The sequence below is a fragment of the Cherax quadricarinatus genome, chromosome 40, assembly GCF_038502225.1.
Source record: "Cherax quadricarinatus isolate ZL_2023a chromosome 40, ASM3850222v1, whole genome shotgun sequence".
Taxonomy (NCBI): Eukaryota; Metazoa; Arthropoda; class Malacostraca; order Decapoda; family Parastacidae; genus Cherax; species Cherax quadricarinatus.
Genome location: NC_091331.1, coordinates 26,784,599 through 26,797,600, shown reverse-complemented (window position 1 = coordinate 26,797,600; position 13,002 = coordinate 26,784,599). Strand labels below are relative to the sequence as shown.

General features: G+C 40.0%; 1 protein-coding gene across 4 annotated transcripts in view; it reads left to right on the top strand.

The window, feature by feature from the left end:
- Positions 1-4,369, top strand: part of Csas (CMP-sialic acid synthase) — a 174,442-nt gene extending 170,073 nt beyond the window's left edge. For all 4 annotated transcript variants that reach the window (XM_053774710.2, XM_070092794.1, XM_070092796.1 and 1 more), the window contains one exon: positions 2,256-4,369. In XM_053774710.2, coding sequence (XP_053630685.1) covers positions 2,256-2,376 — 121 coding nt within the window. In that variant the 3' untranslated portion in view covers positions 2,377-4,369. The remainder of the gene's footprint in view (positions 1-2,255) is intronic.
- Positions 4,370-13,002: the final 8,633 nt, after the last annotated feature.

The following is a 13,002-nucleotide window of genomic DNA, read 5'->3' as shown; positions in this document are numbered from 1 at the left end:
CAGACATAGCTCCACTCCACAAAGGGGGCAGTAAAGCAACAGCAAAGAACTACAGACCAATAGCACTAACATCCCATATCATAAAAATCTTTGAAAGGGTCCTAAGAAGCAAGATCACCACCCATCTAGAAACCCATCAGTTACACAACCCAGGGCAACATGGGTTTAGAACAGGTCGCTCCTGTCTGTCTCAACTATTGGATAACTACGACAAGGTCCTAAATGCACGAGAAGACAGAAAGAATGCAGATGTAATATATACAGACTTTGCAAAAGCCTTCGACAAGTGTGACCATGGCGTAATAGCGCACAAAATGCGTGCTAAAGGAATAACAGGAAAAGTCGGTCGATGGATCTATAATTTCCTCACTAACAGAACACAGAGAGTAGTCGTCAACAGAGTAAAGTCCGAGGCAGCTACGGTGAAAAGCTCTGTTCCACAAGGCACAGTACTCGCTCCCATCTTGTTCCTCATCCTCATATCCGACATAGACAAGGATGTCAGCCACAGCACCGTGTCTTCCTTTGCAGATGACACCCGAATCTGCATGACAGTGTCTTCCATTGCAGACACTGCAAGGCTCCAGGCGGACATCAACCAAATCTTTCAGTGGGCTGCAGAAAACAATATGAAGTTCAACGATGAGAAATTTTAATTACTCAGATATGGTAAACATGAGGAAATTAAATCTTCATCAGAGTACAAAACAAATTCTGGCCACAAAATAGAGTGAAACACCAACGTCAAAGACCTGGGAGTGATTATGTCGGAGGATCTCACCTTCAAGGACCATAACATTGTATCAATCGCATCTGCTAGAAAAATGACAGGATGGATAATGAGAACCTTCAAAACTAGGGAGGCCAAGCCCATGATGACACTCTTCAGGTCACTTGTTCTATCTAGGCTGGAATATTGCTGCACACTAACAGCACCTTTCAAGGCAGGTGAAATTGCCGACCTAGAAAATGTACAGAGAACTTTCACGGTGCGCATAACGGAGATAAAACACCTCAATTACTGGGAGCGCTTGAGGTTCCTAAACCTGTATTCCCTGGAACGCAGGAGGGAGAGATACATGATTATATACACCTGGAAAATCCTAGAGGGACTAGTACCGAACTTGCACACGAAAATCACTCACTATGAAAGCAAAAGACTTGGCAGACGATGCACCATCCCCCCAATGAAAAGCAGGGGTGTCACTAGCACGTTAAGAGACCATACAATAAGTGTCAGGGGCCCGAGACTGTTCAACTGCCTCCCAGCACACATAAGGGGGATTACCAACAGACCCCTGGCAGTCTTCAAGCTGGCACTGGACAAGCACCTAAAGTCAGTTCCTGATCAGCCGGGCTGTGGCTCGTACGTTGGTTTGCGTGCAGCCAGCAGCAACAGCCTGGTTGATCAGGCTCTGATCCACCAGGAGGCCTGGTCACAGACCGGGCCGCGGGGGCGTTGACCCCCGGAACTCTCTCCAGGTAAACTCCAGGTATAATTGTACTGGAATGGTACATCCCAGTGCTTTTAATACACAATCCTGTCAATATAAATTATGCTAAAGAATGATATCAACTGATATCATTCATATTTATCTCTTTCACTGTTACCAATGTAGATATACATTATTGAAGCCAATGTTGATTGATTTCTTAGTTCATGAGTGTGAGTGTAGGCATTCTTGAGCATTACACAGATAACCTGCACATAGGACACTGAAACTTATGACATTGTTTTGGTCCAATTTAGACCATTAACTAATCATTCAGTTAATTGTCCAAGTCTGACTGAAACATCATCATATGTTTCAGTCTCCTATGTGTGGATTATTTGTGTTTTGTTTCAGTCATGGTATCATGCCCTTTTATTCTTTATTCTTGAGCATTGTCTTTATTTGAGCATGATTCTTTGTTCTGTTTTTCTTGTTTTTTTTATATTGTATGTAACTTTTCACACTTATATCATTGAATAACCTATATGGGTGATAAATTAGACAAACCTATATGGGTATAACATTTTTGTGAAAGTAATAGTAATTAATAACTCCAAGCTTTTGTATTTTAATGTTACAGCGTCAAACAGAAGTCCATAAGAATTTTGCTTTATGGTGACGTTTGTTTATTGGAGTATAAGTACCATAATCTTACAGCATTTCACTTGATATTTGGAGTCATTAAATAGTAGAGTCAGATATAGTAATTTCAATCTTGAGAAAACCTCAGGCCATAAATGGTTTATTTCTTGTATTTATCAGGTGTGGCTACATAGAAGTGCCTCTGTGTGAGAGCTTGGATATTGACTCTCCATTTGACATCATAGTTGCTCAGACATGGATCAACTACTGTCAACAAGAAGAAAGACAGCACAGTCTCTAACTGTGACACAGTTTAGAAGAGTTACTTACCAACTGTAATTTAGAAATTATCCAGTTATATAATTTTTTTTTTAACACACTGGCCGATTCCCACCAAGGCAGGGTAGCCCGAAAAAGAAAAACTTTCACCATCATTCACTCCATCACTGTCTTGCCAGAAGGGTGCTTTACACTACAGTTAGCTATGATTTAAACTGCAACATTAACATCCCTCCTTCAGAGTGCAGGCACTGTACTTCCCATCTCCAGGACTTAAGTCTGGCCTGCCGGTTTCCCTGAATCCCTTCATAAATGTTACTTTGCTCACACTCCAACAGCACGTCAAGTATTAAAAACCATTTGTCTCCATTCACTCCTATCAAACCGCTCACGCATGCCCGCTGGAAGTCCAAGCCCCTCGCACACAAAACCTCTTTTACCCCCTCCCTCCAACCTTTCCTAGGCCTATATATGATACATATATATATACGATACATATATATATATGATACATATATGTGATACATATTGGCAGTTTGGAGGGATATGTTGTGTATCTTTATATGTGTATGCTTCTAAACTGTTGTATTCTGAGCACCTCTGCACAAACAGTGATAATGTGTGAGTGTGGTGAAAATGTTGAATGATGATGAAAGTATTTTCTTTTTGGGGATTTTCTTTCTTTTTTGGGTCACCCTGCCTCAGTGGGAGACGGCCGACTTGTTGAAAAAAAAAAAAAAAATATGATACATATATATGATACATTTCATAGGCTGTTATTAACCACTCTGTATTTGTTAAGAAATTAATGTTGAATATAAATTATGTATATTGAATAATTATGAATTCCCTAAAAAGAGGGGGTACTTTTAGTGCACAAATAACCAGCACAGAATAAAACTTATGACGATTTTTCTTATAGTTAACAGATTTTTTCTTCTTCCAAGCACAACTGTTGGCAACAATGTTGGTCCAATATGCCTCATAACAAATTACATTCTATCAAGCCAAGCTTAGGTTTCTGGCCTTTTTGTCATCAATGCCGAAGTTGGGAGACAGCGCTCTCCTGTCTTCGCATCGGACACACCCATCTCGCCTGTTCCACTCTGTGAGATTTGTCTGGTTCCAATTTCACTTTCTCATATTCAGTCAATGAACATGCAAAATTTTCCTCTGATGTTGTAAGCTCTCTAACGCTCTTACTTTATCTTCCTTGCTGACGGCCCCACCTTTAACACAGACTCCCTCTTTGACGTTTTGACTGCAGCTGATTTATTACACAATCTTTGATAATACTCCCTTTAGCACTTCTCACAGTGCTTCCTAACTCTTCTACTGTTGCGCTCTCCACCTTTGCTTATACAGTGGACCCCCGAGTTTTATGATTAATCCGTTCCAGAGAGCCCGCCGAAGGTTGAAATTCACGAAACTCGAAACCATTTTCCCCATAAGAAATAATGGAAATAAAATTAATCCATTCCAGACACCCAAAAATATTAAAATAAAATATTTTTTTCAAATTAAATAAAGATTTACATAATGAAAACAATCAGAAATCAAGTACTTACATTTAAAAAAATAATAATAACATTACACTTACCTTTGCTGAAGACTTCTGCATGGAGGAAGGTGTACACTATGTTTTGGAAGGAGAATCTCCTTCTATCTAGGCTGGAATATTGCTGCACACTAACAGCACCTTTCAAGGCAGGTGAAATTGCTGACCTAGAAAATGTACAGAGAACCTTCACGGCGCGCATAACGGAGATAAAACACCTCAATTACTGGGAGCGCTTGAGGTTCCTGAACCTGTATTCCCTGGAACGCAGGCGGGAGAGATACATGATTATATACACCTGGAAAATCCTAGAGGGACTAGTACCGAACTTGCACACGAAAATCACTCACTACGAAAGCAAAAGACTTGGCAGACGATGCAACATCCCCCCAATGAAAAGCAGGGGTGTCACTAGCACATTAAGAGATCATACAATAAGTGTCAGGGGCCCGAGACTGTTCAACTGCCTCCCAGCATACATAAGGGGGATTACCAACAGACCCCTGGCAGTCTTCAAGCTGGCACTGGACAAGCACCTAAAGTCGGTTCCTGACCAGCCGAGCTGTGGCTCGTACGTTGGTTTGCGTGCAGCCAGCAGCAACAGCCTGGTTGATCAGGCTCTGATCCACCAGGAGGCCTGGTCACAGACCGGGCCGCGGGGGCGTTGACCCCCGGAACTCTCTCCAGATACCAGATACCATTAGGACTTCAGGTATGAAGTCCATATCTGGGGTTACTTCCCTTCTTCTTTTAATGCCACTGGGACCAGCTTGAGAGTCACTGGACCCCTGTCGCACAAAATATCTGTCCAGAGAGATCTGTTTCTGGCATTTCTTTAAGATTTGTCTGAAGTGGGACACAACACTGTCATTGTACATGTTGCCAATATGGCCTGCAACAGGTTTGTTAGGGTGAAGTTCATCCATAAATGTTTGCACTTCAGTCCACTTTCCACAAATGTCCTTAATCTTTGAAGAAGGCACCTTCCTCCATCTCCCTCCTCCTCTGCAGCAGTTTCCTGAGCTGTGATCTGTTGCTGTTGCAGATGAAGCTCTTGCAGCTCTTCAGTGGTTAGCTCTTTCCTGTGGTCCTCCACCAACTCTTCCACATCCTCACCACTCATCTCCAACCCCAGGGACATCCCCAATGCCACAATAGTTTCCACAACTGGCATAGGTTCCTTAGGGTCAGCCACAAACCCTTCAAAATCCCTCTCTTGTACACAATCTGGCCACAAATTTCTCCAGGCAGAGTTCAAAGTCCTGGAAGTCACTCCCTCCCAAGACTTACCTATAAGGTTTATGCAATGGAGGATATTAAAGTGATCTTTCCAGAACTCTCTTAGGGTCAATTCAGTGTCTGAGGTCACTTCAAAGCACTTTTGAAACACTACTTTGGTGTAGAGTTTTTTGAAGTTTGAAATGACCTGCTGGTCCATGGACTGGAGGAGAGAAGTGGTATTAGAAGGCAAGAACTTCACCGTGATGAAACTAAACTCCTCCACTATTTGCTCTTCCAAGTCTGGAGGATGAGCAGGAGCATTGTCCATTACCAGGAGGCACTTGAGTGGCAATTTATTTTTCAGGAGGTATTTCTTCACATTGGGGCCAAACACTTCATTAAACCAGTCTAGGAAAATATCCCTTGTGACCCATGCCTTACTGTTAGCCTTTCACATATCACACAAATTACTTTTGGTGACACTGTATTTCTTGAAAACACTGGGATTTTCAGAGTGATACATCAGTAAGGCTTCACTTTAAAATCCCCACTAGCATTTCTACAAAATATGAGAGTAAGCCTGTCTTTCATAGGCTTGTGTCCTGGGAGTGCCGCTTCCTCCTGCGTGATGCAGGTCCTCTTTGGCATTTTCTTCCAGAAGAGGCCTGTTTCGTTACAATTAAACACTTGTTGGGGTTTGAATTCTCCAGTGTCTACACACTCCTTAAACTCCTGTACAAACTTCTCAGCTGCTTTTTTGTCAGAACTGGCTGCCTTATCACACTGTGAATGCCACTATGCTTCTTAAATCTCTCAAACCAACCTTTGCTGGCCTTAAAATCACAAGCATCACCACTTGTTGCAGGCATGTTCTTTACAAGATCATCATGCAACTGCCTTGCCTTTTCACATATTATCGACTGCGTAACACTATCTCCTGCTAACTGTTTTTTGGTAATCCACACCAACAATAACCTCTCCACTTCTTCGAGGATTTGTGATCTCCTTTTTGTCAGCATATCCACCCCTTTTGCAACAACAGCACACTTTATTTCCTTTCCTTTCGCCACGATCAAAGTGATGGTTGAATGGGGCTTGCCATACATCCTGGCAAGCTCTGTAACACGCACTCTACTCTCATATTCTTCAATGATTTCCTTCTTGAATTCGATCATGTTCCTCACTTTCTTTACCAAAGGGCTTGCACTAGCTTTTTTTGGGCTCATGGTGACTTATTTAGCAGTTGTAATCACAAAAAACAATGGATTATTATGTATGAACCCGCGGGGTGATGGTCACGTGTCGGTAAACAATGGCACACTGAGCGTGAATGGCATAGGAGACGGGCTTTGTGTGCGTGGTGACGGGCAGACGGGTACCGGATGGTCGCCGAAACACGAGTTTTTTCACGAAACTTGAGGCCAAAATTTTCCAAAAAAAACTCGCCGAAGGTCGAATTTCACGAAAGTCAAGGCTGCCGAAACTCGAGGGTCCACTGTACTATGATCCTGCATCACCTCCTGCCCTGCAATGCTGTATGACCCTAGTGGGTTTAGCACTTTTTTATTATAATACAAGCACAACCATGGTTTCTGTATAATAAATTGTCAATGCCTCTTTTGAGTGACTTGAAACTTTCAGATCTGGTGTATCTTACAGAAAGGCTATTTATATTAGTTATTCCTGTAGTGAGACCTATAAGTAGTTGCCTGATTTTTTTTCTTCCTCTAAAGTTTTATTTATAATTTGAGAACACCTTGTCCAGTCAGCTTCAAATTTTCAGTGCTGATTTATTGCAATGGATAGGGGTTCATGCAACTCTTGATATGTTCAGCTGCTTTCTCATCAGTATTGTTACATAGACCATTCCAGGATTCTTAGAATGTATCCAATAATATTAAAGAACCTCTTCTAATTAGTTTCAAACACTTAACACTTTTGTATCCTATTTAGAAGAAAACTGAGTGTTATTGAGGTGTGTAGCTGTACATTTTGTCTGTCTTATGAGTACATTTATGTGGAATTTTTTTCCCCTTTAAATCACATAGATTATACTTGAGTAAAGTGTACCTCTCTGGAATGGGTTCAGTTTTTTTTGGTTGATTCATCTTATGTACAGGATAATACCCAGTAAGCTTAGTATGCATAAATACAAATTTGTCAATTATATTAACATACATGGTTAAAAATAGGGAATTTCAGTGGGGAAGAGTAAATGGGGTTTTTAACCCTTTCAGGGTCCAAGACCAAAATCTGAAGTGGTGCCCCAGTGTCCAAGAATTTTCAAAAAAAAAATTTTTATTTTTTCTTATGAAATGGTAGAGAATCTTTTTGTGAATGTAATAAAACAAAAAGTACGAAATTTGATGGGAAATTGACGAAATTATGCTCGCGTGAATTTTGATGTGTCAGCGATATTTACGAATCGGCGATTTTGCTGACTTTGACTCCCATTTTAGGCCAATTACATTATTCCAGTCGACCAAATTCTTAACTATTTCACTAGGATTAATTCTATTCTATCGATTGAGCACAAGAAATCGCCAAGTCAACTGTTTCAACTACAAAATAAAGTGACCGGAAATTGGTAATTTGGTCAATTTAACACAAAGTTCAAAATATTCCAATTTCAAAATAGGGTCCAGAATAAACAATGTAGGTATTCCTGGCACTAAACTAACATTTCCTCTGTTCATTAGTTACGTTTTGAGGCTTTACAAATAAATTCCATTTTGATTTTTTATTCACATAATGAATTTTTATTCACTCCAAAAAATAGAAGATTTACTGTTATGCAATATTGTAATAATTGTATAAATATCATCACCACATTTATGAATGTATATTAGACCCACCAGCTGGCGTGTATTAGACGTGTGAGGCCGTTTGTTTACTCTTGAATATCGGCAAAAATTTAACATTTCTACCACTTTGAGCTCAGTTTCAAGCCATTTCCAGTGCTAAAACCAATCAAAATTATCTCTATTTCTGTAATATGTCTTCCATTCTATCAAAAGAGACCAAGAAATCACAAATACAACTATAAAAAACATACGAAAAAACACTGCAAAGTCGCTGTTTTAATCGAAAATCACGGTCTCAGTTTTTTCCTCTCATTATACACAGTGTGCTGCAGGATTTGTTTTATGTGGTGCACACATACCACATAGATGTATTCTCTCATATCTAGGCCCAAATTTACCACTTACAGTATCAGAGTGAGCTGAGCTCATGATGTAGATCTACGGTTTGGACCCTGAACGTAAAGCCATAGATCTACAGGACGGACCCTGAGAGGGTTAACAGGTTTATTTGAGAGAACTAGAGCTAGAGGAGACTAGCAGTAATAACAGATTATCATATATGGCAAGAAAAGAGGCAATACTGTAAAAAATATTTAAATTCAAGAATTATATGGATTAAAATTAGGGTGGGATATGAGAAAGGGATTATTGTGTTTGTGCACCTGGGGAAAAGCAAAGTTTAGAGGAAAGAGAAATATTGGGAGATGTTAAGTGTCCTTGGCCCTCTTCTCTTTCGCATTTACATAAACGACCTAACAAATGCATCGCAGCTACTCAAACACTCACTATTTGTAGATGACACTACATACGTCTTCTCTCACCCAGGCCCAGTCATACTAGCCAATAGTGTAAATACCGAATTACAGAAAATATCTACCCGGATGATGATTAACAAACTTACTCTCAATATTAACAAAACTTACTTCATTCAGTTTGGGAACAGAACTACAGATGTTCCTCTTAACATAACGATAAACAGATCACCTATCACAAAGCTCATAGAGGAAAAATTCTTAGGAATCCACCTTGATAATACTCAAATTTCAAACACATGTACAACAAATTTCCAAGAAAATCTCCAAGACCTTAGGCATACTATCGAAGATACGGTACTATGTTCCACAATCAGCCCTCCTGGCCTTATATCACTCATTCATTTACCCCTGTCTCACCTATGGAGTTTGTGCATGGGGCTCAACAACAATAAATCATCTCAGACCATTAATTACCCAGCAAAAGGCTGCAGCCAGAATAACAAATTCCCATTCCAGGCAGCATACTACACCAGTATTCAAAACTCTAAACTTACTCACCATACAAAAAATCCATACTTATTACTGTGCCTACTACATACATAGAACACTAAACTCGAATATAAACCCTCCCCTCAGACTTCTCCTTACCAACCTCAACAGAACACATGACCATAACACAAGGCACAGATCACTCTTTGATGTTCCCTGTGTCCATCTCACACTATGTAAAAACTCAATGCACATAAAAGGCCCAAGAATTTGGAATTCATTACCTGTGAATGTAAAAGAAATACTGTCTGTTTATCAATTCAAGACTCTTCTTAAAAACACTTACTCACCCACAACTAAATAAATACTGAATAACTGTATCTCATAAATGTATAACCTGTGACCCTATTAAACTATGTCTTTTTTTAATTACTTTGCCTTATAGAATATTTCATTCTCTTGAATGCACAGTAACTCATCTAATGACCTATCTCTGCACTACAAATCATTGATTTTACTCGATTTGATCAGATTATAATATACATTGTTATGCTACAAATTTGTACAACTTTAATGCTTCTTATTTGAAATACTCATTTGTACTTCATGTTGTAATTTTTACAACTGAATGTATCATTGCTTAGTTAATCTTAAGTTAATTTTAAGCCTGCCCATAATGCTCTGCATACAAGGGGCTTTTGGCATGTACACCCAATCACTATATTTCTTTGCACAACTATGTATCATGTCCAAATAAAAAAACAAATAAATAAATAAATAAAATAAAATATTTAGGGAGTTTTGAACCAAATGAGACAAAAATTGTTTTGGAGGACTAAATACTTAAGTGGGAAAAATATGGATAGTATAGTAGGTAAGTTTGGAGTGCTAGGCATCAACAGCACTGAGGACCTCTAATTGAATTATGTGTGGAGAAAGGTTTGGCAATAAGACAATATTTAAGAAAAAAGATAAGTATATGAGATATGATATAGGGTGTGATGTGATGATAGCAGTTTGTTGAACTATGTACATGAAAGGTTGATAGGTAGACTACTATATGTTAGAGATAAAAGGTTGATGGCTAGGCTTCTGGATGTGAATGTTTTTAGAAGGGTTATGGATATATTGGATCATTATTTAGTGGTGCTGTATAGCCCTTGTGGCTTAGCGCTTCTTTTTGATTATAATAATAATAATTATTTAGTGGTAGCTACAGTAAGAGTAAGAGGTAGCTGGAGTACAGTACAAGGAGAAGGCCATAGTGGTTAAGAGTGAAGTGAAACTGAATAAATTAACCCCTTGACTGTTTCAGTCATATATATAAGTCTTATGAGCCACCGTGTTTGACGTATCTATACGCATAAATTCTGGCGGCTTCAAATCAAGCGGGAGAAGGCTGGTAGGCCTACATGAGAGAGAATGAGTCTGAGTGGTGGGTGTGCACCCTGTGAAAAAAATCTGGGACTCTGTGGTGCATTGTGGGAATGCCATCTTGGTAGTCCATTTTCACCATGCCTCGCGGTAAGAAGTACCTCACTCCTCGGTGGATTGGAGGTCATTTGCTCCCAGGTGATAGCTCTAACAGCGATGGAAGTGTCAGTGAAAGTGAATTCCATGGTTTTCAAGCAGGTGTGACCGAAAACAGTGCCCAGGATAACGTAATTAGTGATGAAAATCCAGATGACCCACAACCTTCCACCTCTGGTGCTGGACTGGCTCATTCACGTTCACCTGTGCCAGGACGAAAGAGGAAACTATTTGCCCGTGTACAAGACTTAGATGTGAGCAGTGAAAGTGATAGTGATTTCAAAGCTATTGAAAGCAGTTCTAGTTGCGACAGTGAGGGTGAATATTCCCCAGTGAAGCAGCAGTATATGTGACGTAGCATGCAGTCCAAGGGGAAGGAGTAAATCTCGGAGCACATCCTGTGGCCCTACACCACGATTTGATAGTTAAGATGACAATATTGTTACGATGGGCATGAATGATATGAGGGAGGCAGCAGGTGGTGGTGGTGATAGTGATGGTGGCATGAGTCATGTGGCACCAACAGCGGGCCACGCTACTACCGATGCTGCTGACTCTGCACGACCACAATCAGCCTCACCCAACCCCACACTCCCACAACATCCACAACCACAACCTGCACAACCACAACCATGTTTCAATATCCAGAACCCACCAGCTGACCGCATCTGGGATTGGCAGCAAGGCGACGAGTTTGTTCCCAGTCCCCATGACTTTAATGAAACACAAAGTGGAATACGGCCATCATGTACACTTGGGAACAATGCCACTGAACTGGAATGCTTTCAGTTATTCTTCGATGAACCCCTGATGGACATTATTGTCAGGGAAAGCAATACATACTTTGAGTACACCATGACAAACACAATTCTTTCACCAAGATCACGCCTACACAAGTGGAAGGACATAACTGTGGCAGAGATGTATCTGTTCTTTGCCACAATAATGCTTATGCCACATGTGTATAAGCACAATGTCAACACATACTGGTCAACAGACCGCCTGATTTCAACCCCAGCTTTCAGTGACCAGTGAATAGATTTATGCTACTGTTAAGTATGCTACACTTTTCAGACAAAACAAGGCCTGACAGATATGACAGGTTATATAAGATCAGAAATGTGTTTATGTATCTGAAACAAAAATGCTGTATGTATTTTTATCCCTTCAGGAAGCTTGTTATTGATGAGTCTTTGATTTTGTTCAAGGGAAGACTCATTCAAGCAGTACATACCAAGCAAGAGGAAACGTTTTGGTATAAAGTTATTTGTACTGTGTGATTGCAAAACTGGTCTGGTTTTGGATATAATTGTGTACACTGGCAGTAAAACATTGCAAGATACCAGGAAGTTACTGGGTATCTCTGGTGATGTGGTTAGTACACTAATGGAACCATATCTTGGTAAGAGGCATATTTTATATACTGATAACTGGTACACAAGCCCTTTACTCAGTGATTTCTTGCGAGTGAACGTGACAGATGTGTGTGGCACAGTGCGTGGAAATCGTAAGCATATGCCTAGGTTCGATGCTGGCACTTGTAGAGGTGATGTTCAGGTGTTTGCTATCAATGACATCATGGCATTTCGGTGGCATGACAAACGTGATGTCACACTGTTGACATCAGTTCAGCGACACGAAATGGTAGACAGTGGCAAGCAGAATAGAGAGACCAATGAACCCATTGTAAAACCTGCAGTTGTGATGGATTACAACCTAAGTATGCAGTTAGTGGGTAAATGTGACATGCAGATTGGGTTTGCTGATTGTGTTCGCAAGAGTTTTAAGTGGTACATAAAACTCTTTTTCCATCTTCTTGACATTTCCATACTGAATGCTTATAATATGTATAAGTTGAAGACCAACAATAAACCCAAATACGTATGGTGAATTTTGTTTGTCAGTCATCAGACAAAAAATATTCAAGTACAGTACCAAGGAACAACACTTGCAATAGACCAGCGCCCACGAAATTATCAACACATGCCCGCTTATCTGAGCCCTGGTGATCACTACCCCATACCACTCAAAAATACTCAGAAGAGGTGTCTTGTCTGTGGACATACCACAAAACGCCCACAAAAATGCACAGACACTCGTTTTATGTATGAGGAGCGTAAAACACCATTGTGCTTACACCCATGTTTCAGAGAATTTCACAAGCTGCAGCAGTTCTAGAAAAGTGTCCAGTGATTGTACATATGTATATATACATGTATTATAGAACAATCATAATAAACAATTTTTTATATTTGTTTGTGTAAACAAGTTTTGTAAACATTATGATGATA